This window comes from Peromyscus leucopus, chromosome 1, assembly GCF_004664715.2.
Source record: "Peromyscus leucopus breed LL Stock chromosome 1, UCI_PerLeu_2.1, whole genome shotgun sequence".
Taxonomy (NCBI): Eukaryota; Metazoa; Chordata; class Mammalia; order Rodentia; family Cricetidae; genus Peromyscus; species Peromyscus leucopus.
In genome coordinates this window covers 165,920,578-165,947,468 of record NC_051063.1, presented here as the reverse complement: position 1 = coordinate 165,947,468, position 26,891 = coordinate 165,920,578, and the positions used below count along the sequence as shown (strand labels likewise).

At 51.7% G+C, this 26,891-nt stretch overlaps 2 protein-coding genes across 7 annotated transcripts in view; one reads left to right on the top strand and one right to left on the bottom strand.

Moving 5' to 3' along the window:
• Window positions 1-1,550: 1,550 nt before the first annotated feature.
• C1H19orf81 (chromosome 1 C19orf81 homolog) lies at window positions 1,551-18,291 on the top strand. The gene is made up of 5 exons (XM_028858912.2): window positions 1,551-2,294; window positions 15,950-16,022; window positions 16,132-16,252; window positions 17,299-17,432; window positions 17,953-18,291. Exons 1-5 carry the CDS (start codon window positions 1,808-1,810, stop codon window positions 18,146-18,148), a joined length of 1,011 nt encoding a protein of 336 aa, XP_028714745.1. The 5' UTR covers window positions 1,551-1,807; the 3' UTR covers window positions 18,149-18,291.
• A 1,372-nt stretch (window positions 18,292-19,663) lies between these two features.
• Shank1 (SH3 and multiple ankyrin repeat domains 1) overlaps window positions 19,664-26,891 on the bottom strand; it is a 49,124-nt gene continuing 41,896 nt past the window's right edge. For 4 of the 6 annotated variants that reach the window (XM_028858839.2, XM_028858840.2, XM_028858841.2 and 1 more), the window contains 2 exons: window positions 23,489-26,576; window positions 19,664-21,409 (listed from right to left, as the gene is read on the bottom strand). In XM_028858839.2, coding sequence (XP_028714672.1) covers window positions 20,692-21,409; window positions 23,489-26,576 — 3,806 coding nt within the window. In that variant the 3' untranslated portion in view covers window positions 19,664-20,691. Of the gene's footprint in view, window positions 21,410-21,818; window positions 21,900-22,941; window positions 23,379-23,488; window positions 26,577-26,891 lie in introns of those variants that run through there. The other 2 variants (XM_028858843.2, XM_028858842.1) reach the window with 2 other exon arrangements.

Sequence of the window (26,891 nt, the reverse complement as noted above, 5' to 3'; positions counted from 1 at the left end):
GCCTTGGCCGTGGCGTTTTATCACAGCAACAGAAGAGTATCTAGTTAGTCAGGTTGCACAGCGTTCCAGGCTGCCGTCTGATCTGAGACTGTATTTATTCTCTTCTTCCGCACTCTAGTCTCACGAGGACCGGGAGGCACAGGGTCCACTGGGCTGGGGCTGCATGGTTAGACCCAGGTGCACTCATCCATTCAGTAATGCACTCGCCTCTAACACGAGGGCTTGGGCAGTCAATGGTGCTCCCTGTCCTTCAGAGATGGAATTGAAGAAGGCAGCTTAATGAGGGGAAGGGAAGGGCCAGTGAAGAAGCAGAGTGCTTCACACACACACACACACACACACACACACACACACACACACACCTCTCTGGAAGAACGATGAAAGTCATGGCCTATTGTAGTGATTATCAAGGCAATTCCGCTAGTCAAAAAGGAGGTTTATTTTGGGGTAACTTACAGCCAGTAAAGGGGCTGGTTACAGGATCCAGAAGAGGTGAGGTGCAGTCCAGCAGGGTTCTCTGGAGAACTCTGCTCAGTCTACCATCCAGCATCCAGGATCACCAGGAACCAAGAGGGCTGGCACATCCAGATCTCGGGTCTTAAGGGCTCCTATCTTGACCCCACTCATAGGTAGGCATGGCAGTTACCGGAAGCCTCACTAGGGGTAGTACTTCTAGGTCAAAGCTGAAACATCTACCCACTACAATGGCCACAGAAGATTGACTGAGACCATTGAAGTATGGACTTTTTAAATTGCCAATAACAGCCAGTCATAGAGGGCATGACTTTAATCCCAGCACTCAGCAGGCAGAAGCAGACCCACAACTGTGAGTTCGAGGCCAGCCTGGTCTACATAGTAAGTTCCAGGGCTACATGCTGAGCCCTGTCTTGAAAAAAACACCCCCCCCAAAAAAAAAAAAAACAAAACCCACCAAAACCAGTTAAACTGATCGACGTTTAAGTTTCTCAACTCCTAACAGAATTTTGAGCTTCCGGCACAGCTGGACCCAGCCATGCCAACCACTGGAAAGCTGGCTGCCTTCTCCGCTGTTTGTCTTTGCTCTCAAGCAAGTTCTGTACCTGCAGGGTGGCACACTGGCCACCACCACCCTTAGAGAAAGAGAACGAGACTCCTTAGCGTTGGTTGCAGAGTCTGGGTGGGTTTGTAAACTCAGGAAGCAGTCAAAGGCCGCCTGGGAAGGGAGAGAAAGGGTTCCAGTCCCGGGCGGGCTGGTGTGGTGACACATCACTATCATTTCTTCAGCTGGAAGGCAAGGGCCAGACAGAGGCTGACCGTCTCAAGGGGGTGGGGGGGGGTAATTAAGAGGGAGATACAAGACACAAAGAGGGAGCCTGGGGGCACGTAGACGAAACTTACATACGCACAAAGGCTGGCCTAACCAGGCACCTGCCTGCATAGAGCCTCCAGTCCGGGCCTCAGCTCCACTTTCCCCACATTCAGGAAGAATCGCCCCAGCCCTGCTCCCCACCCGCCTCCCGGCACCATGGTAACCAGGCCCAGCCTATCGTCCCCTCCCCCCCGCCAGAGAACCCAGTTTCTGTTTGTCTCCAGGTATCTAGTCGGGGATGAGCAGAGGGCAAGTGGACACAGAGCAGGGATGAGAGAGGGGCGGGGTGGGGCGGCGGGGATGGGGGCAGAAGCAGCTATGGAAGGGAGACTAAGGAATCGCCCTGGGAGAAGGGGAAGGGGAAGCAGGGGGACTCAGAGAGGGTGACAGGGTTGGGGAGAGACTCCAAAGAATGAAGAGGGGGCAACTCGGAGGGCTGGGGAGGTGCTGGGGAGGCTGATGGAGAAGGGTGGGGAGATGGAGGGAGAGACCAGTGAGGGGGGGAATAGGGGAGAGACTTCTGGGAAAAGTTCAGAGGACAACTGGGGCCTGGGGTTGGGAGGGAGGCAGGCAGAGAAGTGGGAGGAGAACCGAGGACCGGGATGGGGCAGGAGGGGTGGAGAAAGAGAGGCCAGGAGACAGGGAGAGACGGGGAAGGAAGCAGAGATGAAGGGACGCAGGAACTGGGGCGCACACCGAGTTCCCGAGGTTAGGGGAAGGCGCGTGTCCTTGTGGTCTCAGCCTTCCAGTTCCGGGTTTGTCCCACGTGGTTTCAAAGAGCAAGAAGCAGAAGCCGAGGAAAAGAGCTGGGGTGTGTGGCCCAGTGTGAGCACCTCACCCCTTCTTCCTGGACCTCCTCCGACCCGCCTCTCCAGGATGCAGCCAGAAGTGGAGCCGCCGCTCTGCTCCCCTAACCTGGGCGCCCCGGGCTTGCACAGGGAGGCAGGTGAGCAGGCCTGGGAGCAGGCGAACCGGCTTTCCGGTACAGTTGGCCCTCGAGCCCCGAACTACATTTCCCAGGAGCCCCTGCCCTTCCCAGTCTGAGACTGGGTACAGAACTACATTGCCCTTGGGACTCTGAAAGTATGGCCAGTGTGGAAAACCCCAAACTATGTCTCTCAGAGGACGTTGCGGTTCCCCGCGCTCATAACTACGTTTCCCAGGAGGCTCCTTGCTGTATTTTCTGGAATCAAACTACATTTCCCAGGAGGCCTTGCAGATCCCTAGCCAAGACTCTGGTCTACGAACTACATTTATCACAGGACTCTGCAGGTCCCTGGCCAGTATTCTGGGTCCAGAACTACCTTTTCCACCAGCCTCTGCAGTTGTCGGGCTAATTAATAACCTTTTACACGAAGTTCTGCCGCGCTCTGAACGCACTTCTGGGCCTAAAACTACATTTCCCATGACACGCTGCAGTTCCCTAGCTAATACTCTGCGTTTAGAACCCCATTTCCTATCACCCTCTGCAGTTCCCTGGAAAAAACCCTGTTTACAAAGAATTTACCATGAAGTGCTGCAGTGTCCTGGCTAATATTTCTGGGCCCGGAACTACAGTTCCCATGATCTTCCCGGACTTCAACAATGCCCCTGGATACCTTCACTCCTTGGTTTTGCACAATAGTTCAACGTCTTCCCGTTCTCCTCAGTCCCTGGTTCTTATTTTCGGATGGATACTGAACCAGACTCTAGGTGCCAATCTTCCACCTCAGCCCTACCCAGTTCCTCTGCGCCCTCCACAGCCCATCATCTTGTGTTACTGACGTCTGGGTCTTTTCTCTGTCCACAGACCTTACCTCGCTGTCATTAGTCTCCGTTACCCCGGGGCCCAGCCTGGTTCCAGGGAGTCTTCCTAACATGCAGCCAGACCACGGCTGCCTCTTGCTCATGTCAGCCCCAGGCTTGCAGCCCTTTCAGCACACTCCACCCACTTCCCAAATGCTGAGTGACATCCCAGTAAGACTCTGCATGGCTATAAATAGTAGAAACTTACTCTGTAAAGAGTGGAAATGACATTGTCCTACACAAAAAGCAGAGAGAGGTTAAATTTAGTGACACCATTAGGAACTCAGTTTCTTTCATCTCTCAGAGTTTTGATTTGAGATACATTTCATGCCTACCTCATGGTCACAAGGTAGATGCCATAATTTCAACCATCATTTCCAGAAGTCTTCATTCTCAGAGCTCCCCAGATGTTCTCTCATCTCAACTGCAAGCACTCAGTTATCCACCTTGTTTTACTTAACAACAGGAACAAGATGACCTTGTTATGACTTCCAGCTCTAGCTGCACCCACGGCTCATTTAACAAAACTCTCTACCACTAGGACTCAAGCAGTCCTAGGTTTTTAAATGCTTGTCAGGTGGTGCTAACAAACTGGAGTTGGGATATTTTGGTTTAAGCATAATGAATATTTCTGAGAACCTGGGAGCAGAACTATAAACCTCAAGACCTGCCCCCCATGTGGCCCACTTCCTCCAGCTAAACCCCCACTTCTAAAAGATCCCATTGCCTACAAAATAGCACCCCCAATTGGGTATCATGTGTTCAAACTGTGAGCCAGTAGGGACACTTCACATCTAAACTATAAAACTTAACATATTCCTACAGTCTTTAAGTCCCACTATGGACCACACCTCCTTAGGGAAGCATTCTGTGCTTGCCATGGGGAAAGATTTCCTCTCCACTTCTGCTAGACTGGAAATTCTCAGGGAAAGAGTGGGTATCAGTCATTTGGCTAATACTGTTTCAAGTTTTCTGGTGTATGGGTGCTTTCCATTGTTCTCCAGGATACATAGGAAGCCATAGAGATGCTGTTAAGTGTAGCACGAATTCTAATTGGTCTTAATAAAAACCTGGATTCAGATATCAGGTAAATGCTGAAGGACCAGAGAAGTAAAGGAGCAGCCACTAGAAAGACTTGTACTGAATCCTCAGACTTATCACTTCCTCTCCCCACCCAGCCATATCACTTCCTGTGTGCTCCTCCCAAGTGCTGGGATTAAAGGTCTGTGCCTCCCACTTACTGGGATCAAAGGCATGAGATCTCATGTGCTGGGATTAAAGGTGTGTGCCACCACTGCCTGGCCTCTAGTGGCTAGCTCTGCCCTCTGATCTCCAGGCAGACTTCGTTAGAGCACAAACAAAAATATCACATTTCCCCCCTTTTTGTCTAAAACAAAACAAAACAAAACAAAAAAAATAAGAAAAACTACATACAATAAATATATACAATATATACAATACATACAGGCAATAAATGAATCAATAATGTCTAGTCCATTAGCATTTGACAAATTCAGAGAAAATACTCCATTATCTATCTTATCTTGGTGAGTCCAAAGTGTTGTACCTAATTCATTTTCTATTCTAATTTGTATTACCAATCCAAAACTATCTTTTGATGTCTCTCAGCCTTATACACTTTACACCTCTTTAGTGAGTTTCTTTTCTGAATCTGGTAACAAGGAAAACTATAACTGTAAAGTCTTCAACTCCATCAGAGACCAGAGAAGGAAATAATATTATCTGAGTAAGCAGGACATGCAAACAAGCAACTTCCAAAAAAATGTGAAAAATGACAGAAACAGCTGACTGCTTGGACAGTCACCCAAAGTTCCTCTGTAATGTTGGGGCATCCATCTTCGGCCTACAGGCCTAGCATGTCTGACAGACTTTTCTGTGAAGTAGGGTATTCTAAAGGGCTGTCTTACCTTGTCTTGGCAAAGTTCAGCAGTCACTTTCTTTTTTTTGTCCTGCTTGTCCAATTTGGACAGCATACTGTCAGCAGTTGAGGCAAGGGCACTTTCTTGCCCAGTGGTTAATTTTTGCCACAAAGAAAGTAAATTCCATATGGAGTTTCTTTGATGCTCATAATCTTCTCTGAAGTAGATTGGTGCTACCAGGAGCAGACATGTCTCATTGTCACAAAAAAAAAAAAAAGAACATATGTTATTAAAACAGCTTAAATGCCATATTCTGCAGATCTCTGAAGTGTTTGAAGATGACCTATCTAAAATATACCTCTTTTTGACCTTGAAAACATACCTAATGTGACTACAAGTTTGATCGTAATAGGTGACTAATTACTAACCTACATTTCTTTATTACCCTGAATAGTTTGTAATAATAATTTTTAAGCACTAGCAATTTGCATTAAATTATTAAATAAGATGTATAGGTACAATACCTTGAACAAGATTAGAAATGTGTGTACAGTTTGTTCTAACAAAAATAATTTCAACTTTATATCAATATACAAAGTAATATCATTGTAAAAATATTTAAAATAAATAGTTGCTCTTTAAAAGTAGATTTAATAATCTACCCTTTTATCCTACCTATATCCCCCTTTTTTCTTTTCAGAGTAGATTCAATAAGCAACCTTTATCCTATCATTTCTATATCCCCTTTTTTCTTAGAACCCTGAATATAATCTCCTTTCTTCAGTTTTTTTTAAACCATTACCAATAACAACTTGCAACCAACCACCCTAAACAATGACAAATATCCATAACCCATTGAGAGACCAAAAACCACCCACCCCACCTCTTGGGAATGTGGGCATCATGTTCTTAAATATACTTCCTGCTGTTTAGGGGTGACAGCATCTTTAGGGGATCCTGTAAAGAAAATTTGGGTTAATTGTCAAGTCCTGGGAGAGGTAGCTGTATCATTTGTTGTCCAGTCTCTGCAAAATGGGAAAGTGCAGGGCTTGTCTCAAATCCTGGCTAGAGTAGTCTGTGAGGCTGGATCATCTCAGCTAGCCACCTTGAAATTGTCATGAGCAATTTGTAGTTCAAAGCTGATTTTCAGATGGTGTTTGTCAGCTTATTGGTGTTATCATAGCCCTGATGGAACCATCATTGTGGGGCCCCATCATCCTTTTGGAGACTTCAAAGGTCACTGTTAAGCATGGTCATGGTTCATTGCAGAAACTTAAACATTTTAAATGTCATATGTAGGAGATCTCAAAGAGGTTAAAGGATAAATATTTGCTATGTACATCCAGAGTACAAAAACTTAATTCCTAGTTTCCTGATAGAGACTCAAACCTGAAGTCATATACAGGAAGATAGATGAAGCCTTTTTGTAGAATTAGTTAGCATTCTATATGACCATTAAAATCATGACAAAAAGTTTAAAATATATATTAATCTTATAAATTTTGAGATAATATTTATACCTTAAGAAAAGCTTTAGGGCTGGGCGGTGGTGGCGCACGCCTTTAATCCCAGCACTCGGGAGGCAGAGGCAGGCGGATCTCTGTGAGTTCGAGGCCAGCCTGGGCTACCAAGTGAGCTCCAGGAAAGGCGCAAAGCTACACAGAGAAACCCTGTCTCGAAAAAATCAAAAAAAAAAAAAAAAAAAAAAAAAAAAAAAAGAAGTGCAAGTTAGTAGTTAGTTGCCTATAATGATCAAACTTGTAGTTATGTTAGGTATGTTTTCAAGATCATACAGAGCTGTATTTTAGATAGACAGTCTTCAAGCACTTCAAAAACCTACAGGATATGGCATTTAAAATGTTTTAACACAGGGCTTTTCATGACAGTGAGACATGTCTGCTCCTGGCAGCACCAATCTACTTCAAAAAAGGATATGTGCATCAGAGAACCTCCATATTGAGTCTGCTTTCATTGTGACAGAACTAGCCATTTGGACAAGAAACTGCCCTTTCCCCAACTGCTGACCATCCAAACTGGACAAAGGAGAGCAACTGCCGAGCTTTGCCAAAACAAGGTGGCATAGTCCTTCAAAATGTTTGCTTCAGAGAAAAGTCTGCCAGATCTTCTAGGCCTGTAGGATGAAGATGGATACCCCAATGTTGCAGAGGAACCTTAGGTGACTGTCCAGGCAGCCTGATGTCCCTGTCATTTCTATAGTTTTGGGAGTTGCTTGCTCTGCACTTCCTGTTTAACTAAGGTAATATTATATCCTTCTGGGGTCTTTGATGGAGTTGAAGACTAGATAGTTACAATTTTCCTTAGTTATGATAGAAGGTAAATTAGGTACAGATAACAGAGTGATTTCTCTGAATTTGTCAAATGCAAAGGACTGGCTGTTGTAAATGTAATTCTTACTTGATAATTGTTCTTATTGTATATAGTGTGACTATGTTAAACCTTTAAAAAAAAGAAGGAAATGTTGCAGAATATTACTTTAACTATGTAAACAAAAAGAAGGAAATGTTGCAGAATATTACTTTAACTATGTAAATGTGTGTTACATTGTTTATAGTGCATTTATTTAATGATGTAAAGATGTGTTGTTGTTTTACCTTGCCTGCATAAGGTACCTGATTGGTCTAATAAAAAGCTGAATGGCCAATAGCCAGGCAGTAGAGGGATAGGCGGGGCTGAGGGGCAGAGAGAAGAAAGGAAGAGGAATCAGAGGAGAATGAGAAGAGAACATGGAGAAAGAGAGGGAGATGCCTAGGGCCAGCCAGTAAGGTAGCCACCAGCCAGCTAGACAAAGCAGGAAAAGTAAGACATACAGAATGAAAGAAAGGTAAAAAGCCCCGAGGCAAAATAAACAGGTTAAAACAAGTTATAAGAGCCAGTGAGACAAGCATAAGATAAGGCCAAACATTCATAACTAATAAGAAGTCCCCATGTCATGATTTGGGAGCTGGTTGGCGGCCAAAAGAAAGCATGTTACACATGGAAGACAATGTTGAGGATGATTTGAACCGTGGGGGCCCAGCTCAAGAAGTTTCAGAGGGAACTAAATGGCCTAGAGACCATTTGTGGTGGTTTGAATAATAATTGCCCCCATTGATTCATATATTTGAATGCTTAGTCACCAAGGAGTGGCACTACTTAGAAGGATTAGGAGGTGTGGCCTTGTTGGAGGAAGTGTGCCACTAGGGGTGGGCTTTGAGGGTTCCGAAGCCCAAGCCAGGCCCAGAGGCTGTTTCTCTGCCTGCTGCCTACAGATCCATACATAGAACTATCTGCTCCTTCTCTAGCACCATGTCTGCCTGCATGCTTCCCTCTTCCCTGCCATGATGACAATGGACTAAACCTCTGAACTGTAAGGCAGCCCCAATTAAATGCTTTCCTTTATAAGAGTTGCTGTAGCCATGGTGTCTATTCACAGCAATAGAACACCGTTCTTGTGATATTTTGGAAAATAATGTGGTCCTTTTTTGCCCTTGTTCGAAATACCTGCCTGAGACTAAATTGAAGAGCTTTTGGATTAATAATGGCAGTGGCAGAGGAGATGTCAAGATAGCCTAGTATTAAAACTGTGTCATGTGGTTATTACTAATTACTCTCTGTCTCTATCTCTGTTTCTGCCTCTCTTTGTCTCTCTCTCTCTCTCTCTCTCTCTCTCTCTCTCTCTCTCTCTCTCTCTTTTGGGTTTTCAAGACAGGGTTTCTCTGTGTGGCCCTGGCTGTCCTGGAACTTGTTCTGTAGACCAGGCTGGCCTCAAACTTGGAGATCTGCCTGCCTCTCCTGAGTGCTGGGATTAAAGCGTGTGCCACCACTACCTGGGTAGTGATCACTCTTCTGCAGATGTACATTGAAAAGGAAGGAGCTGGACAAAGAGAAATACAAAATGTACAGTTAGAGAAGAAAAGGAGAACCATTACCTTAGGGTTCCTATTGCTGTAAAGAGACACCATGACCATGGTAATTCTTATAAAGGGAAACACTTAATTGGGGTGGCTTACAGTTCAGAGGTTCAGGCCATTATCATCATGGTGGGACGTGGTGGTGTGCAGGCAGACATGGTGATGGAGAAGTACCTGAGAATCCTATATCTGGCAGGCAATAAAAAGTAGTCTAAGGCACTGGGTGTTATCTTGAGCATGTAGGAGATCTCAAAGTCTGCCTCCACAGTGATACACTTCCTCCAGCAAGACCACACATACTCTAACAAGGCCACACCTCCTAATAGTGCCACTCCCTTTGGGGAGCATTTTCTTTCAAAACACCACAACAAGGAAGTGTAATGGAGCTAAAAGTCCAATGCCCAAAGAAATAAAAAGCTTAAAGAAAAGCTTGATGCTAAATGGAATAAAGGGAGTAGTGACCTCAGAACAAGACCACATCCACTTTGTGAAACAGAATTAAAGGAAATCTTAAGCAGTGAAGGAAAACATCAATAATGGAAAGCCAATGTAAATGCAATTGAACAAGGGAGCCAAGTTCCAACTCCAGGAGGCAGCAAAACTTTGCAGGTTTGGCCATGTGGTTTTGGCTTTAGAGTCAAGGATACAAGAGAGGAGTTGTGAAATCTTTGTCTGCAGCTAAGGAAAACCACTGAGGTCTGGTGTGTGTAGGGGTGTCCCTCCATGGAGGCTCAAAGAGGCCATTGCATGAAGCTATGGAGGTGAAGCCTGGATTGTGTTCGAGACCCCAAGATGTTGGAGATGCTATAGTTGTGGGGAAATCTGCTCAAAGGGAATGGAACCAGCCCAAGAGAAGGAAGTGTGTTGCAGTTAATAAAGCTGAAAGGAGTTGGAGATCTGTTTTTTGTTTGTTTTTTATTTTATTTATTTTTTGAGACAGGGTTTCTTTTTGTAGCCTTGGCTGTCCTAGAAATAGCTCTCTAGACTGGGCTGGTCTCAAACTCAGAGATCCACCTGCCTCTGTCTCCCAAGTGCTGGGATTAAAGACGTGCGCCACCACCCCCTGGAAGGAGTTGGAGATCTGAAGAGTGCAAGCTTCATGTCCAATATTTGACATTTGAATTTGAGTTTGGAGTTTGCCCTACTGGTTTTTGGTCTTGCTTTGGTCCAGTATTTCCCTACTATGCTCCTTTTCCTCCCTTTTGGAACAATAATGTATATTCTATATTATGTATGTTAGAAGTATGTAATCTGATTTTTGATTTTGATTTTACAGAGCTTACAGTTTAAGATATTGCCATGAGTCTCAGAAGAGACCTTGAATGTTGGACTTTCAAACAGTGTTCAGATTGTGGTAGATTATGGGGACTTTTGAAGTTGGACTGAATACATTTCTACATTATGCTATGGCTACAAGCCTATGGGGCCGGGGAGTGGAATGTGATGGTTTGAATAGGAATGGCCCCTTAGGCTCACATGTTTGAAAGCTTAGTCAGCAGGGAGTGGAACCATTTGAAAGGATTAGAAGGATTAGGAGGTGTGACCTTGTTGGAGGAAGAGTGTACTGGGGTAGGCTTTGAGGTTTCGAAAGTCCATGTCAGCTTGTGGATCATGATATAGCTCTCAGCTACTTCTCCAGCACCATGACTGTCTGCATGCCACCACGCTCCCTGCCGTGATGATAATGAACTAAGCTTCTGAAACTGTAAGGCAGCCCCAGTTAAATGCTTTTTCTGATAAGAGTTGCCTTGGTCATGGTGTCTCTTCACAGCAACAGAACAGTGACTGAGACACTGCGGGGATCTAGGCAGGGCTGTACCACTGACCCACATGCCCAGCCTTTTGTTATTTGAGGCAGGATCACTATTTGTAGCTCAGGCTAGCCTTGAATTTTTGATGTCCTTGTGCAGCCTTCTGAATAACTACGATGACAGACCCTGGCCATGCCTGATTTTTTTTTTTTTTTTTTTGTGTGTGTGTGTTTGTGTGTGTGTGTGTGTGTGTGTGTGTGTGTGTGTGTGTGTGTGGTGATGGGCAAGCTATGAAAGTGTTCTACCACTGAATAAATATACTTTTTTTAGTAATCAACTGCATAGTTATGGGGATTAGAAATGCTGTCACAGTTTAGAAAAATCTGGTATGTATTTAACATCACCTTTCCTGAGAAATCATTCTCATTCTTCACAGATGTCTCTGTGGTTGCCATGCCACATCTTCCAAGTAGCCACACATTTCCAGGGCATATCAATTTCCTTCTAAGTTATCAGGGTAGAAATGCAGAGTTTTAATATGGAGAGTTTCACCCTATGGCAAAATCAAGACAATAGTTTAGTGAACTCACTGTCCCAGCAATACTGAGCTGCAATGTGAGCAATATTTTCCTGGTTGTGTTTCACACAGGCACCCCACTACATTTGTGTGGACATTATACAGACCACAAATTATAGACACAATATCATTTTTACCAAGTTTGATTTCAGCTGTGTCTCCATATTGGTGTGTGTGTGTGTGTATGTGTGTTTGTGTGTGTGTGTGTGTGTGTATGAGAGAGAGAGAGAGAGAGAGAGAGAGAGAGAGAGAGAGAGGTGGTGTGAGTGTATGTGAGTGTGTGTGAGTCAGTGTGAGTGTGTGTGTGAGTGTGTGTGTATATGTGTGTGAGTGTGTGTGTGTGTATGTGTGTGTGTGTGTGTGTGTGTGTGAGAGAGAGAGAGAGAGAGAGAGAGAGAGAGGTGGTGTGAGTGTATGTGAGTGTTTGTGAGTCAGTGTGAGTGTGTGTGTGAGTGTGTGTGTATATGTGTGTGAGTGTGTGTGTGTGAGTGTGTGTGTGTGTGTGTGTGTGTGTGTGTGTGTGTGTAGGTTAGAGGTTGACATATTCAGTCACAGGCCACTTTTTTTTTTTTTTTTTTTGAGACAGGCCCTCTCACTGGCCTGGTGCTCACTGATTCAGTTGGACTGTGATGAGTGAGCCCAGCATCCGTCTGCATCCACAGCCCCAGCACTGGGATCACAGGCGTATGCTGACATGGGTTCTGGGGACCACACTTAAGAATTTATGCTTGCATGGTATCTTACTCTGTTTCCTGTTGCAGTAACAAAGCACAACGACCCCCCTCCAAAAAAAAATTAAGGGAGAAAAAGATTATTTGGCTCACATTCCAAGGTCTATGACATCAGGGAAGTCAAGGCATCAGGAACTTGAGGCTGCTAGTCAGGTCACACGCAGTGGCAAGAGCAGAGGGCAGTGAGCCCATGCACGCACGCATGCTGGTGCTCTCCTTGCTGTCTCCTCTCTTGTCCATACAATCTAGGGTCCCATGCCCAGAGAATGACACTGTGCCCCGAGAGCAGTGCTGCCCACAGTGGGTGTGCACTCACTTCCATTAACACAATCAATTCCTACAGACACACCCACAGAACGCCCTGATCCAGACAGTCCCTCACTGCGACTCTTCCGAGACGATTCCAGATTGTGTCAAGTAGACAATTAAAAGCAAACCTAACACTAGGTGAGCACATTACTGACTGAGCCATCTCCATAGTCCCATTCAAACTGCTAGGATTTTTTTTTATTTTGTTTTGTTTTGTTTTGTTTTTCGAGACAGGGTTTCTCTGTGTAGCTTTGCTCCTTTTCCTGGAACTCACTTGGTAGCCCAGGCTGGCCTCGAACTCACAGAGATCCGCCTGGCTCTGCCTCCCAAGTGCTGGGATTAAAGGCACTCGCCACCACCACCCGGCAGGAATTTTTAAGGACACATATCCACCACCTCATAGTCCACAATTCTTCCAGGAGATTCTCTTGTGTAGTACATATTTAGATTCTTATGTCTAAATCTGGACATAAATCCCCAACCTATGTCCAGATCTATTTGCTTGTTTTTGTTAGTTTCCAGTTGCTTTGCTGAGTTGGGACTCAAGCAGTTCACACAAGGGTTGCAACTCATGTCTCCTGGGACTTTCCCAGTCAGCACTCATCTGGGGCCATCTCTGCACTTGGCAATTTGCTGGATGCTAGGGCAAGAACACCGAGTCTGAGGCTGGAAAGATGTGCATGCTGCTCTTGACAAGGACCCAAGTTCAGTTTCCATCACTCATGCTCTCTCCTGGCCTCCATGGGTATGCCGCACAAAATTAAAAGTAAATATTACAAAACAATAACAATAAAACACATTGAGGCTGTGGACTGACTGGGTATGGTGTTGCACACCTACCCTCCTAGCACTCAAGAGGTGGAGGCAGGAGGATTGCCATGAGTTCAAGGCCAGCCAGGGCTACATAATGAGTTCAAGACAGCCTGGGCTGTAGATTGAGGCCCTGCCTTTAAACACCACTGAAAAGGCTGTCGATGGCTCAGTCAGCAAAGCGCTTGTCAAGCTAGCACAAAGGGCCTAAATCCAATCCCCACGAGACAAACCAAATGGGCAGGAGAGACGGCTCAGCAGTTCTTGCAGAGGACCCAAGTTTGGTTCCCAGTACTCACATCAGACAGCTGGCAACCACTTATTATTCCAGCTCCAGAAGATCTAATGCCCTCCTCCAGCCTCTGCAGACACTCACACACATGTGGTACACAGAGAGACACAAATAAAAATAAAAATAAACCTCTCAAGGTTGGGGATTTAGCTCAGTGGTAGAGCGCTTCCTAGCAAGTACAAGGCCCTGGGTTCGGTCCTCAGCTCTGGAAAAAAGAGAAAATAACATAACTCTTTCAAAAACAAAGCAGGCGTGTTGGTGCACACCTGTAATCCCAGCACTGCACAGGCAGAGACAGGCAAGTCTCTGGGGCTTGTGGACTGGCCAGCCTAGTCAACTTGGCCAGCTCCTGTCCTGTGAGCGATTCTGTCTCAAAACAAAAGTGGACCCAGTGCCTCTGACCTCCACACACACGGACATGTACTAAACACACAGTTGAGTCAATGGCCCTTACACTGCTCAGAAATGTATTGACAACCAATTGTATAGTGTGTGGAATTAGTTAAGTAATTGTGCCTGTACGGAGAATGAAGCAGAGTGTGTGTTGTGTGCACTGGAGACTTTCTGCAGCATTCTCGGGGAGTTCAGTCAGCTCAGTGTCACAGGAAGCAGCATGTGACGAGGTGGCATGACATGATCAGACATGTACATTGCCAGGAAACCGCTGGCCTAGAAACCCCAGTGAGGGTCTGGGGTCTTGTCTTAGTGGTAGAGCATCTGCCTAGCATTTTGAGAGGCCCCAGGTTTGATTCCTAGCACCATCAATGAACCACTTGACACATTACAGTGATACATTCCAGAAAACTTCTGTGTTTGAAGTATGACAGAGCCAGAAGATGGGAAAGAGGCAGTAAGGCAGGGATCTTCTTAAAAATGCGGATTCTAAGCTGGGGTGGCGGGGGAAAGAAAGGACAGAAAAGATAAAAGTGAACAGAAGTAGCTGGGCGTGCTGGCCCACTCCTTTAATCCCAGCCATCGGGAGGCTGGGGAAGGTGGATCTCTGAGTTCCAGGTCAGCCAGTGAGTGCTATATAGACCCTGTCTTGAAAAACAATCACAGCCACACAATAGCAAAGCAACAACAACAACAACAAAATGCTGGTTCTAATCTTGGGCTGGGCATTAGAACGCTGCCTTTAAACAAGGTCCTCACACTGCATTGGGAGAGTACATGCGCACAGAGTGTTTTATTCCAAATTCAAGATGGAGCATGTGGGGTCTTCAAGCACAGGGTGCTGAGGTGAGATACAGCCATCAGCTCTGAGCCAGGGTGGGGCTGTTTTATCATTTATGTAGTTTCTATGTTTTTTTGTTTTGTTTTGGTTTTCGAGACAGGGTTTCTCTATGTAGTCCTGGCTGTGCTGGAACTCCCTCTGTAGACCAGGGTGGCCATGAACTCAGAGATCTGCCTGCCTCTGCTTCCCAAGTGCTGGGATTAAAGGTACATGCCACCACCACCCAGCAGTTTCTATGTGTCTGGTCCCTGCTATGACATGACCTCACAGTGCTCTCATCTCAGTGGGTCTTGCTCTAGTGGCCCTGTCTGGAGTTGCTGCAAGGGTAATTGTTTCTTCCAGGAAGAGCATCCTACAGCTTTGTCAGGGGCAACTCTTCTCTCTTCTGCCTTGAAACACAATAACACAAAGGAGGCAGACCTAAATTTGTCTCAGAGTGTGTTGTGGGATGCTTGAACTCTGCAAGACAGCTCATAGGCCCAGGATGCTTCTGTATTGCTGCTCAGCATATCCCAACATGGTTGAAACTCCATTCACATTCCAGCCCATATGAAGGAAGGAGCCAAACATCAGACAGTTTCCTTCCTTCCTCCCTCCCTCCCTCCCTCTCTCCCTCCCTTCCTCCCCTCTCTGCCTCCATCTGTCTTCTTCCTTCTCCTCTTCTCCCTCCATCCGTCCCTCCTCCCCACACTTTTCCTGGGAAGTCCAGGTTGCCCCCACAGTCACTGTGTGGACTGAACTGCCTTTAGCTTATGGCAGACCTCTGCCACAGTCTTCCTAGTGGCAGGTGTGCGTGCTGCCACACCTGGTAGACAACCCCTTATGTAGATGGCTCACTCCTGCTCACACCGTTGGTGAGAACTTGGTTGCCAGGCCACAAAGGAGCTGGTCAGGGAGGCTAGACACCCTTATGCCTGTACAACCCCTAGGGTTGAAGTAAAGAGGGAAAATAGGTCACGTGTGTCAATCACTAGCCAGGGGGAAAGAGAGGCCCATTAGCTAATGATAAGGTTGACAAGAAGGAGTCACATGTGAGGAACTTGTCAGTCAAATTCCAACCAGCAGGCTGGATTTTGGTATTAATTCTGGGCAGAGTGGTATTTCCTCTTGCTGGCTCCTTCAGGCTGAGCCTAATGAGGAATCTGGAATCTCAGAGCCAGAGTGGAAGGGTGGATTTTGTAGCTTCCAGATGGTATCTCAGGGACCAGCCTCTGAGATCTAGCTTTTGGAGGCGGTGTGCACACTGCTGGGTGATTCTCTTCTGAAGAGTCTTGGCTGCCAAGGGCCCTTGGCCGGTGACACTGGGTTCTCTTGTCCCTAGGCTCCATCCTTGTGGATCTGGAGGCTATAGAGGAGCCCATGGCTCGGAGCCTGGGCAGACCCATCAAATCCTCGTGAGTACCCCCCTAGCTCCATGACCTCTGACTTCAGCTCTTGCAGAGGTGACGCCAGCAGCCCCTGACCTCAGAGGTCCCTTGCCTTGCCTTGCTCCCCCTCCCCCAGAAAGCAGTACCTTCGGCAGGTCATCTCAGAATACGAGGCACTGGATCGGGAGCTCCCATGCATCCGAAAGTTTTCAGCACCGCCCTCTGCCCAGCCCCTCTGCCTCTGCATGGAGACTTCGGTGAGAGGCCATCAGCTCTTTGCACAGTTTGGTTTGGGTAGTGAGAGGATCAACTGGTCAGAACTGAGGTGGCCAGTGTTAAAGTTCAGGTTAAGGGCCAGGCATGGTCTAGTATCCCAGCACTCTAGAGCCAAAGTTGGGAGGAGCAGGAGTTCGAGGTCAGCCTCAGTTACATAGTGAGTTCAAGGCTAGCCTGGGCTACCTGAGCTCTGTTCCAAACAGAGCAAATGTACACACATGCTCACACGCGCACACACACCCATATCTGTTTGTGTCTGATAGTAAGAGGCACCTGCTGTGTCCTCGGCACCTCTTTGGGTGTCTATGTGACTTTACTCTGTTATGGGGGTTGCTGTCCTCATTTCTTGGGGACAGGTCCCCACCCCATTTCTCCTTTCCTTTGTGCCTTTGAGGGAGGCACCCCTGTGTACCACCATACCACCCTGGGCACAGCAGATCTCTTTTGAGCTCAGAAGCTAAGCAGGCCCGGTTAGTACATGGGTAGGAGGCGGCGGCGGCGGCCATTCGGCCTTTCCTGCAGACACACCTGTCTGACAGGTGGAGGTCAGAGGACGGCTCAGTTCTCTCTCCCCACCTTGATGTGGGTTATGGGGATTGAACTCAAGCCTTTACCACTGAACTGTACCGCCAACCCATCCTCATGGGTTTCATACGCTTGGACCACTGTTTCTCCCCTTTGGCACTGTGATCAACACATCTCCTGAATCAACCTCCTCCGATCCTTCTGATAACTGCACCACCTTAACATGAGATCATAGGTCCAAATTCTGGCAAGAATCTTCCAGAACGTTAAGGCATCATCTTAAACCATGGCTGGTTTCTGGGAGAATTTCCCTGTAGGGTGGTGAAATTATAATCATTCTGGTTTTTGAGAATGACCTTGAGTGGCAGATGCCTTCTCACCCGAGAGACACCTGTGGTCTCCCCTTTGACCAGAGTGACAGAACCTAGTGTTCTGCAGGTGGAGTCTGGGCCAGGCTCCAACCGGGGAGATAAGAGCTGAAGCTGTGTGCACCCACACGCAGGAGGATTTCACGCACCTAGAGGTGCTGGAGGCTCTGGAGGCCGAGCTGCCCGGGGCCCTGGAGAGCGGGCGCTTGAGCAGCATCCGGTATGAGAACATGAATGTCATCTGCGGGACCGCGGGCCGCAGGGACAGGTGAGTCCATGCATGGGCGTGGTCTAGAGTGAGCTGGTGACGGATAGAATTGGGAGGGGAGTAGCCAGGGAGCGGGTCTTAGCGAATGGAACTGGGAGGCGGAGTCCGCGCGAGTGAGGTGGGGAAGTGAGGGGCGGAGCCTAGCCGCAACAAGAGGGGGGGGGGACAGTGAACAGAGTGAGGGGCGGGGCCTAGAGCAGGAGGCTGGTGGGTAGGGTTAGAGTAAGGAGGAGAGTGAGGGATGGAGCTGAGAGCAACTGAAAGACTGAAGCCTAGAAAAGGTGAAGTCAAGGTGAGGGGGTCAGTGAAGTATGAGGCCCAGAGCTACCCAGAGGGGCGGGTCCTGGCCTGAGTGGCATCTCTGGCTGAGTCCGATAAGGACAGCAGCGAGGCCGGGTCTGGCGCATCCTTGGTGAGGTAAAAGAGATACCAGGCAGCAGAGACCGCAGCGGCGTCCGCGAGCGAAGGTGGACTCGGGCGAAATCCTAGCGACGTCCCTCGGTATTCGCCTCGCCCGCAGGTGGCTCATCACGGTCACAGACTTCCAGACGCGCTCGCGCCTGCTGCGCTCGGGACTCAGCCTCCGCGGAACCGCGCACCCACTCGTGCGCCACGACGATCTGCTGCTGGGCGACTACCGCCTTCACCTGCGCCGATCCCTGGTCCGACGGCGAATGCTCGAGGCCCTGGGGGCGGAGCCGTCCGAGGAAGATTGACGCGTGGCGGGGGCGGGTCCCAGCTGCGCCCCGCCCCCAGACCCGGCGAATCCAAGGGGTGTGGCCTCCCTAGGAAGGAGGCGGGGCCGGCTCGAGGGGGTGGATACTGTGAGTTTAATTATAAAGAATGACCTGATACAAAAGCCATTTCTCTCAGCAAAGTCCTGTTGGACGTGGGGGGCGGGGCGGACCTCCACTGTCATCTGCCTCCAGGTCACACCCCATCCCTGCGATCCTGCAAGAGGAGCCCAACTCCTTTCTCGTCCCCTCCCGCCCCCTTGGAAGACAGTTCTAGGGCTTTTATTTCAGGAGTTTTTTTTTTTTTTCCCCGTTAGGATTTGTGTGTGTTCTAGGGTTTTTTATTTTTATTTTGATTTGTATAGTTTTTTCTTTTGCTATTGTTTCTTTTTGCTTCGTCTCTCCTCTCCACCCCGCTCCCCCATTCAGGCCCTCCCGCTTCCCTCTCCCCACTCCTTCCACCCCCGACCCCACCCCCTACTCCCTCCCCAACCCCGCGGCACCCATCCGGAATTAACAAGCCCTTGATAGACAGGCGCCGCGTAGGCCCCCTGCGGACGGGGGGCATCCGACTAGGGGGAGGGGGCGGGTAGGGGCCCAGCGCCACCTCCACTCCAGTCCTTGCCACCCCTCCCCCCTCCCGCGACCCTCCCACAAGGTTCCCTGCGTTTCCCTGACATGGTGAGGGGAGGGCGCTGGCCCTCCCCTCGTGGACGGAGCGCCCCTGGCGGGCCTGGGGGCAGCTTTAGGGAATGGGCTGGGGGGAGGGGAGCTCCCTTCTTTGGCAGCTGAACACGGTGGGGAACCTGAGGGCGATGCCCTTCCCCCTTTACCCACAGCAGGGGAGGGGGCTACCTAGGGGAGGAGAGGTGGCTTTGAATTCCTAAGCCCCAGAAGCAGGGAAGGGGGAACGTGCGGGGAGGGAGGAGCCATGCTAGAAGGTTGGAGGAGAGTAATCTGGGAGAGAAAAAAGGGTTGGGGGAAGAGGGGATCTTCGTGCAAAATGGACAGACAGACGGATGGATGGTCTGAGTGACAGCCTAGTGAGCAGGGAGCCAGCGTGCACGCGCAGGGTCTCCTCTCTCTAGGAACAGCAGGAGGTGAGCAAAGACCTAGGGTAGGTGCAGGAAAAGAGGAGGAGAGAGAGGCGAGTCTGCAAACTGAAAAGAGGCCAGGCTCTGCAGGGCAACTGGGCAAAGTTACCTAGAAAGACCAGAACAGCGCAGCAAGCACATTCCGCACCTGAGCACCATTTAAAAAAAAAGTTCCTGGGGAGAAGCAAAGGGGCTGGGGAGGGTAAGTGCACAAGAGGAGTGTGCAAGAGGGCACAGAAAAGAAAGGATAAAAGTGAACAGAAGTAGCCAGGGGGTGGCGGCCCACGCCTTTAGTCCCAACACTCGGGAGGCAGAGGCAGGTGGATCTCTGAATTTGAGGCCAGCCTGGTCTACAGAGTGAGTTCCAGAGATAGCCAGGGCTACACAGAGAAACCCTGTCTCAAATAACCAGAGAGAGAGAGAGAGAGAGAGAGAGAGAGAGAGAGAGAGAGAGAGAGAGAGAGAGACCTGGGCTGTGAATGTGCCAGGGATGTGCGAGAAAATGTGTCAGAGAAAATGGAGAAGGCAGGGGACAGGAGTGCCATCATGAGCTTGGGGGCGCCAGGACAGGAAAGTGTCCCCAAGGATGAAATGGAGGTAAATGTGTTCAGAGTGTGCAAGGACAGAGCAGAAAAAAGGGGTGACCAGGGGCTACAGGAGTATGCCTGGGTCTGTGAGGAGGAGAGGAAGGAAAGTCCCATGTGTGTCTGCAGCATGGGTCCAGGGTGATCAGAGAAATAAAGGGTGCAACCCCCCACCCTCCATCCCAAGAAGAAAGAATGCAGAGAGCAAGCTAGCAAAGGCCGTGGCGCTTGAGCAAAAAAGAACGCAGCGTGTTAGGGAGCTGGGGGGCCTTGCAGGCCAGCGGTGTGCAGGACAGCCAGGGGGCAAGCTTGTGCAAAACCGCAGCCTGGGAGGGAAGCCAGCGGCGTGCAAGAGGCAGGGGCGGGGCAGCTGGGAGTGCCAGGGAGAGGGGGAGGCTGAGGGGCCTGGAGAGGTGGAAAGGGTTATTAGAGGGGCGCAGGTGATGGAATCGGAGGGCACACCTTCCCCTGCGGTCTGGGGGGCAGCTCCCCCCATCCGGACAGGCTCTGGGCTGACCCTCTATGGCTCTGTCTGTTCCCCCTCCCAGTCAACCTTTCCCTCCTTCTCAGTACCCCTGTGTCATTTTCTAATCTCCCCCACCCTCCTTTCCACTCGCACGCAGTCTAGTATCAGCTGCCCACCTCTTGTGAGGTGCCAGTGTCTGGCCTGTATCCGGTCCACTTGGGGACTTCAGTCAGGCCTGGGGAGACGGGGCAGGGCACAGTTTCAGCAGAATCCCTGGCCCCCTGAGGGGGTGGGGAGAGAATGATGGTCAGAGGGGTCAGAGGTCAAGAGGTCAGCGGGCTCAAGGGTCCTGTGGACGGGTTGGTCCGTCCAGGCCAGCCATCACCTCTCCAGGAAAAATTTGAGAGCCCGGTCAATGTTCATACGGTGGCCCACCCTGGTCACGCCCAGGTCCACATAGTCCTCCTTGGTCAAGGCGGGCAGGTGGGAGCCATCAATCTCGTGGTCCAGGAACTGGGCTCGGTGCTCTGATAAGCCCAGCCACTCCAGCCAATCGGCGACGTCAAACTTGGTCCAGAACCCCAGAGGCTTGGCGCCGAACGGCTTGTCGGGGGGTAGCGAGAGCAGGCGGGTGGGTGATAGGGAGCGAGAGGCCCCCGACAAGGCTCCTCCGAGACCCCCAGATATCCCGGGGTGTGGCGGCACAAAGACTGGAGCAAAGGGGTCAGCCGAGCCTCCTGCCCCTCCGGTCGGGGAGCTACGGATGTCGAAGAGGCCCGGGTAGAGGGGTCCTGAAGGCAGGATGGGCAAAGAAGAGGGCCTGGGCGCTGGGCTGACCTTGTGATCCGAGGCAGGCAGCAGCGAGGGGCTGGGTGCCCGGCGGAGCAACGGAGGCCGCATCTCAAATTCCACGCCCTGCAGGTGTCGGGTGGAAGCCGAGGCGGAGGAGGCTGAAGGGGAGATAGCTCCCGGGGCTGCAGCCGTCGAAGAGGAGACCCCAGATCCGGTGGGGAGTGGAGGCAGAGGGGGTTTAGGCCAGTTCTGAAAGATGCTGCTGCTGGGTTTGGAGAGGAGAGAGGTCTGGGAGTCTTCGGAGAGCCTGGAATGTGACAAGGGGTGGGGGTAGGGGGCCAAGGGTGGGGGAGAAGGGTTTGGGGGAAGTGTTGAGGGCCAGGGTGAAAAAGAGGCAGAAGTCATGATTCAGAGGGAGAGACACAAGGGTAGGGGCAGAAATGGAGAAGATGGGGTGGTGGTGAGGAGGGGTCAGATGAATGTCAGGAGAGAAGTCCAGGGCAAGAAATAGGACAGGGAAGGGTGATAGCCAAGAGAGGTGGAAGAAAAAGAAGCATTAAGTGATAGCAATAACACCCGCCACCACTTGCTGCAGCTCGTGTGTGTCAGGCATTGTTCTAGAGGCTTTCTGAATCACATCTCAATTTCATCCCCACAACAGCCCTGGTGGACGGTTACTATTTTCATCAAGAGCACAGAGAGCTTAAGAAACTTGCCTAAGGACACACAGCCAGGGAGTGGCAGAGCCCAGTTAGAAGTCACCAAAGTCTGAGCTCTTAACCACTACTCTATACTGCCTTTTTTGGTTATGGTCAGTCATAGCAGAGTGGAAGACAGGGAGACAGAAACAAAACAGAACAAAACAAACAAACGAAAAAGAGGGTGGGTATTCAGGGGGGAGAGAGATGGAAGGGGATGGGGACAGAGAACAGAGAGAGAGAGGTGAAGAGAGGGAGATGAAAGAGAGAAGAAACAAGGGGAGGAAAAGGTTCCCCTCATCCCTTGAGCTCCCTTCAGCACGGCGGGCGGCCGCACCGCAGGCCCTGAACTGCCTATTCCCGCTGGGTAGATCACTCTTCCCGCACACAGTCTGGTGACCTTTCCTGAGAGAATGGTAACCAACTAATTCCTGGGTTGTTTTGGGAGGGTAGCTGTAATTATTATGCCTACTGTCTAGCTGGAGGTGTGGCTCAGTGGTAGAGTCCTTCCCTGCCTAGAATCCCCCAGTGAGGGGCTGGGGTGTGGCTCAGTGGTAGAGCCTTTGCCTAGAATCCCCCAGTGAGGGACTGGGGGTGTGGCATCTGAGCCTTAATAAACTAGGAGCAAGATGGACTCTGGACCTGTCTAGGAGGGCATAACATTTATAACTACTGGGCTAAACATCTAATCCATGCATATGATGACTAATGCATCATCCTCCATCCACCCATGAAGAATAATGAGTGAATTGTATCTCCAAAGTCTGCTAAATCCACACTGGAATGTTAAGTGGGGAACAGAATTACAGTGCACTATAGAGTTTCAAACTCCCCTCACTGCACCTGAGTAAAAGATGGGATATCATTCCCTGTGACTAGCCATTGCATGCGTGGGTCAAAGCTTCAAAGAGACCACAACTAAGAAGTATTTGGGGAACGACAGCATGGGCCCCTATCTTCCCATCTAGTGGGTGCTAGGTCCTTCAAAGATGCCCAGCCCTCCTCCATCGTGCTGATAGCAATGGCTCAAGTTAAATTCTGTCCCAATCCCTTTCAAGTAGGCACTGTGCCCCCTCCTTCTGCGGGGTGCCTGATGCCACCTGGTGCCGTGAAGAGCCACACAGACACTTTCAGTTAATGCATTTTTGTTGTTGTTAGTATTTTGTATCTTAGGTTTGGTGGTGTAGGTCTGTCATTCCAGTTACTGGGGAGGTTGAGGCAGGAGGATTACAAGTCTAAACTTGGTTCTTGAACTCTAAACAGAGTTCAAGGCCAGACAAAGCAACTTAGTTAGGTCCTGACTCAAAACATAATACGAAGGTTGGGGGTGTTGCTCAGTGGTTGGGCCCCTGCCTACAGCCCCCCAGTAAGAGGCTGGGGTGTGAGCCCCTGACTAGACTCCCCCAGTGAGGGGCTGTGGCTGTGGCTCAGTAGTTGAGCACTTGTTTAGCATGCCTGAAGCCCTAGGTTTGATCCCCAGGACCATCAAAAACAAAATAAAAACATGCAGCCATTCATCTTGGGCCATGGGTTATGGTGACCATGGAGCTGAAAGTGTGCTTCTTAGAGGTCCGATTCCTGCAAGACATCCCAGTGTGTTTTCTGTAACTCCGAGGCTCTTTGGGGACCTTGGGCTCCAGCACCTGCCACAGCCACCCGCCACCCGCCAGCCACAGGCCTCTGCTCACCTCTGGCGCTGCAGGGAGGAGGTCCTCTCTGGGATGTAACTGGCTCCTCCGTGGTGGCTGTCTGTGCTGCCCCCGCTGCCTCCCCGAGCCCAAGGCAGAGCTCCTCCCGCGGCAGAGGACCCACCAAACTGCTGGAGCTTGGAGCTGAGTTCGCTGATGATGCTGGCTTTGACCGTGGCCAAGGCAGAGGCCTGAGGCTGGGACAGGGGCCCTGGCAGGGGTGGTGGTGGGGGTCCCGGACCCTCCTCCCACGGTAGCAGCTTCCGAGGCAAGGACGAGGCAGTGGGCAAAGGTACTGGCGGGACTTCCGGCTCAACCGCCACGGGACCCCCTGCCACACCTGCCGTTGAGGGTCCGGAGCAAGCACTCAAGGCCAGTAGCCCATCTGTTCCAGCTCCGGTCACAGAGACAGTAGGGCTGGTGGGGGTGACAGGATCTCGGAGTCCCCCACTGGGACCAGGTCTCAAATTTCCACCAGCCCCAAGCGCCCGGCCCCGGAGCTTGGAGGGAGTCATGAGCTGTGGGGGGTATGGCGGGCCAGGAGTCCCACTGCCCCCGAAGGCCTGGCCATCCAGGTAGGCAACGTAGGTGTCCAGGAGCTCCGTCCCACTGGCCACCCCGGCCCCGCCCCCAGCCACGCCCCCTGTGTTGCCTCCTCCTTCGGCCGACAAACTGCTGAGTGTGGACGCGCTGCTGATGGTCTCCAGCGGGTGATCGCTGCTGCTCCGACTGTCCACCTCCTCGATTCCAGAATCCGTGCCAGGTGGAGGATCGGGGCCTGGCTGCGGGGCTGGGGGAGCTGGGGCTGCTGGGGCCGGCGGGCCTGGAGCAGGAGTATCCCCAGGAGCCGTAGGAGCCCCCTGGGTCAGCGTGGCCACTTCGCTGTCGTAAGAGGTCAGGCTAGATGCGGTGGAATCCAGGGTGGGAGGGGCTGCGGCCACAGCCGGGGGTGGGGCTGCAGGTAGAGGGGTAGCCGGGGAGGGAGGGTCTGGCAGCGGGTGGGGAGGCCCGGGCGTGAGAGGCGACTCTGGCTTTTCGAAGCTATTGGAAAACTCCAGGGGTGGAGGCAGCGGCTCCGCAAAAAGAAACTCGCCGTCGTCCACATCCACCGAAGGGGCTGGCGGCGGCAGGACCAGCAGCGGAAGGCCGTTCTCCTCACTGACCCGCGGGGAGGTTGGAGAGGCTGGCAAGACCCTGCGAGGGCTGGGCGGTGGAACCCCAGGCCCATCTTCAGTGGAAGACCCTCTCGCTCCCGCTGCGGGAGGCCGGGCCTGGCAATTCTCAAGGAACCGCACGTGCAGAGGCAGCCGCTCAGGCTCCTCGGGGGCTGCAGTGCGCCAGGCCTTGCTCACCCCAGGAAGGGGAGTTGGGGGTTCCGGCCCCAGCTGCAGCAGGAGCGGCCCGACCCCAGGAGCCGTCGGGGGCAGACGGTGCAGTAGAGAGCGGCGAGCTGCAGGTGGACTGGCGGGAAGAGCCTTCTCCTGACTCCCTAGGCCTGCCCGGTACCCCAGCTCCCGGCGCGCCGGGTCCCCCCAGAGGCGCAACACTGGCTCGTGACGCGCATGTGGCGAATGGGGTGAGTGGGGTGAGTGGTGGTGGAGGGTGGGCGGCGGGGCGTCGTAGCGTGGCGATGGGGGTCTCGGAGGCGGCTGGGGGGTGCCCCCACCGTCCGAGGATTCCTTCAAGGCCCGCTCCCGGGCGGCCAAGGCCAGCCCCAGCGGAGAGGCGGGATCCAAGGCCTTGCCAGTCAGCGGATGCACCAGGGGCCTCGGGGGTAGGAAGCTAGTGAAGGCGCTGCTGCTCCCGCTGCCCCCGTAGGCTCGGCTGCCGGCTGCGTAGGCCCCGTAGCCCCCGCTGCTGCCCCCCGACTCTAGCCGGAGGTACGGCTCGGCGGAGAACATGCCTTCATCAATGGATTTGGAATGGCGCAGCCGGGGACCTGGGGGCGCCCCCGGGCCCAGCCCGCTGTCGCCTCCATCCTCATCTCCCGCATCGGTGGACAGGAACAGCGTGGACCGCCGCCGGGCTTCGTTCTGCCAGCCTCCCTCCCTCCGCGCCGCGCCCACCAGGGCTGCTCCAAACTGGCTGGTGAAGTCCAGGGTGGCCGGGCCGCTGGGCGACCCAGGGGTGGGCACGGGCGACGGGGACGGCGGCACCGGGGACGTGGCAGGCGCAGGGCTGGGCGAGGACCCGCCACCGCCCGCGCCGTCGGGCTGGGTGGGGGGCTCGGCCTCTGTGCTGCTCCCCTGGCTGCTGCGGCCGCTGCTACTGGTGGATGGGGCTTTGATGATAATGGTAGGGATGGGGATGGAATTTTTCTCCGACGGCCCGGCCGGAGGTGGTTCAGGCCGTGGCAACGCCGGGGATGTTGGGGAGGACGCAGGAGGGAGGCTGCCCTTCTGGGGCTCGCCTTCCACTTTGGTCTGCTTGACCAGTGGGCCCTTGCGACCTCGGCCCGAGCGAGCAGGCACGTACATAGCTGCACTGGCCGCCCTCGGGGGCAGCTGGAAGTAGCGCAGGGCGGTAGCCTGAGTGGGGCCGCTGCTGCCTCCGCTGCTACTGTGGTGGGAAGGCGATGGGGCCCCTGAGGTTGGGCTGGGTCCTCCGCCCCGCCAGCCTCGAAGGCTAGGCTGGGGTCCCAGGGCCAATCGAGGTGGGGGATCGTCGGGGGAACCTCCTGTCTCCATCTCCGGGGGGTGAGGAGGGTGTGCATGGTGATGGTGGGGCTGTGGAGGTGGGGCGTGATGATGGTGATGATGAGGTGGATGATGATGGGCAGGGGGTAGGGCTCCACTGTGATACAGGCTCTTCTCTCTGCCCCCACCACGGGTGTCAGGAGGAGATGGCCCATCGAAAGATGAAGGGGAGGAGGCCGAGAGGGGACCCCCAGAACCGGGGTTGAAGGGGCCTCCCCGAGGGGAGGGAGTGAGGCGGCCAGAAGAGGAGGGGGCCGGAGGTGTGCTGTAGGGAGGTTCTGGTGGGGATGTGGTGGGGGGTGGGGGTATGTCCTCTGAACCGGGGACAGACAGACTACGGCTGAATTTCATGGCTGGGGGTGCTAAGTAGGGTCTGTCATCTTCCGCAGCCCCTGTTGAGACACACAAGACCGAGGGAGGAATTGGAAACTGGCCCAGCTCTCCCTAGATACAAGCTGTGCACTGCCCAACAGCAATCACCAGCAGGGGCTCCAGGGAGAAGGCTCAATTAAATGGAGTTTCATCATCCGGCCACGAGGGGGCGCCGTTTACTAATTGTTCAAAGGTCTGCGCACATGCTAATGGTGACTTGGAGTGAGTTTAAAGCAGGCTTGAGAAGAAAAGGCTATCTATCATTTTACACAGAGCTGTGCAGGAAGCAGCTGGCTTCTCCTTCAACAACTATCTGCCTCCACTTACTACCTGCC

What these genes read in the sequence shown, in the direction of transcription:
- C1H19orf81 (XM_028858912.2), top strand. Translation starts at nt 1,808, where the DNA reads ATGGAGAAGGGTGGGGAGATGGAGGGAGAGACCAGTGAGGGGGGGAAT. An exon ending in GGCAGACCCATCAAATCCTC is followed by an intron (nt 16,023 to 16,131) that starts GTGAGTACCCCC and finishes CCCCTCCCCCAG; the next exon opens with AAAGCAGTACCTTCGGCAGG. An exon ending in ACCGCGGGCCGCAGGGACAG is followed by an intron (nt 17,433 to 17,952) that starts GTGAGTCCATGC and finishes CCTCGCCCGCAG; the next exon opens with GTGGCTCATCACGGTCACAG.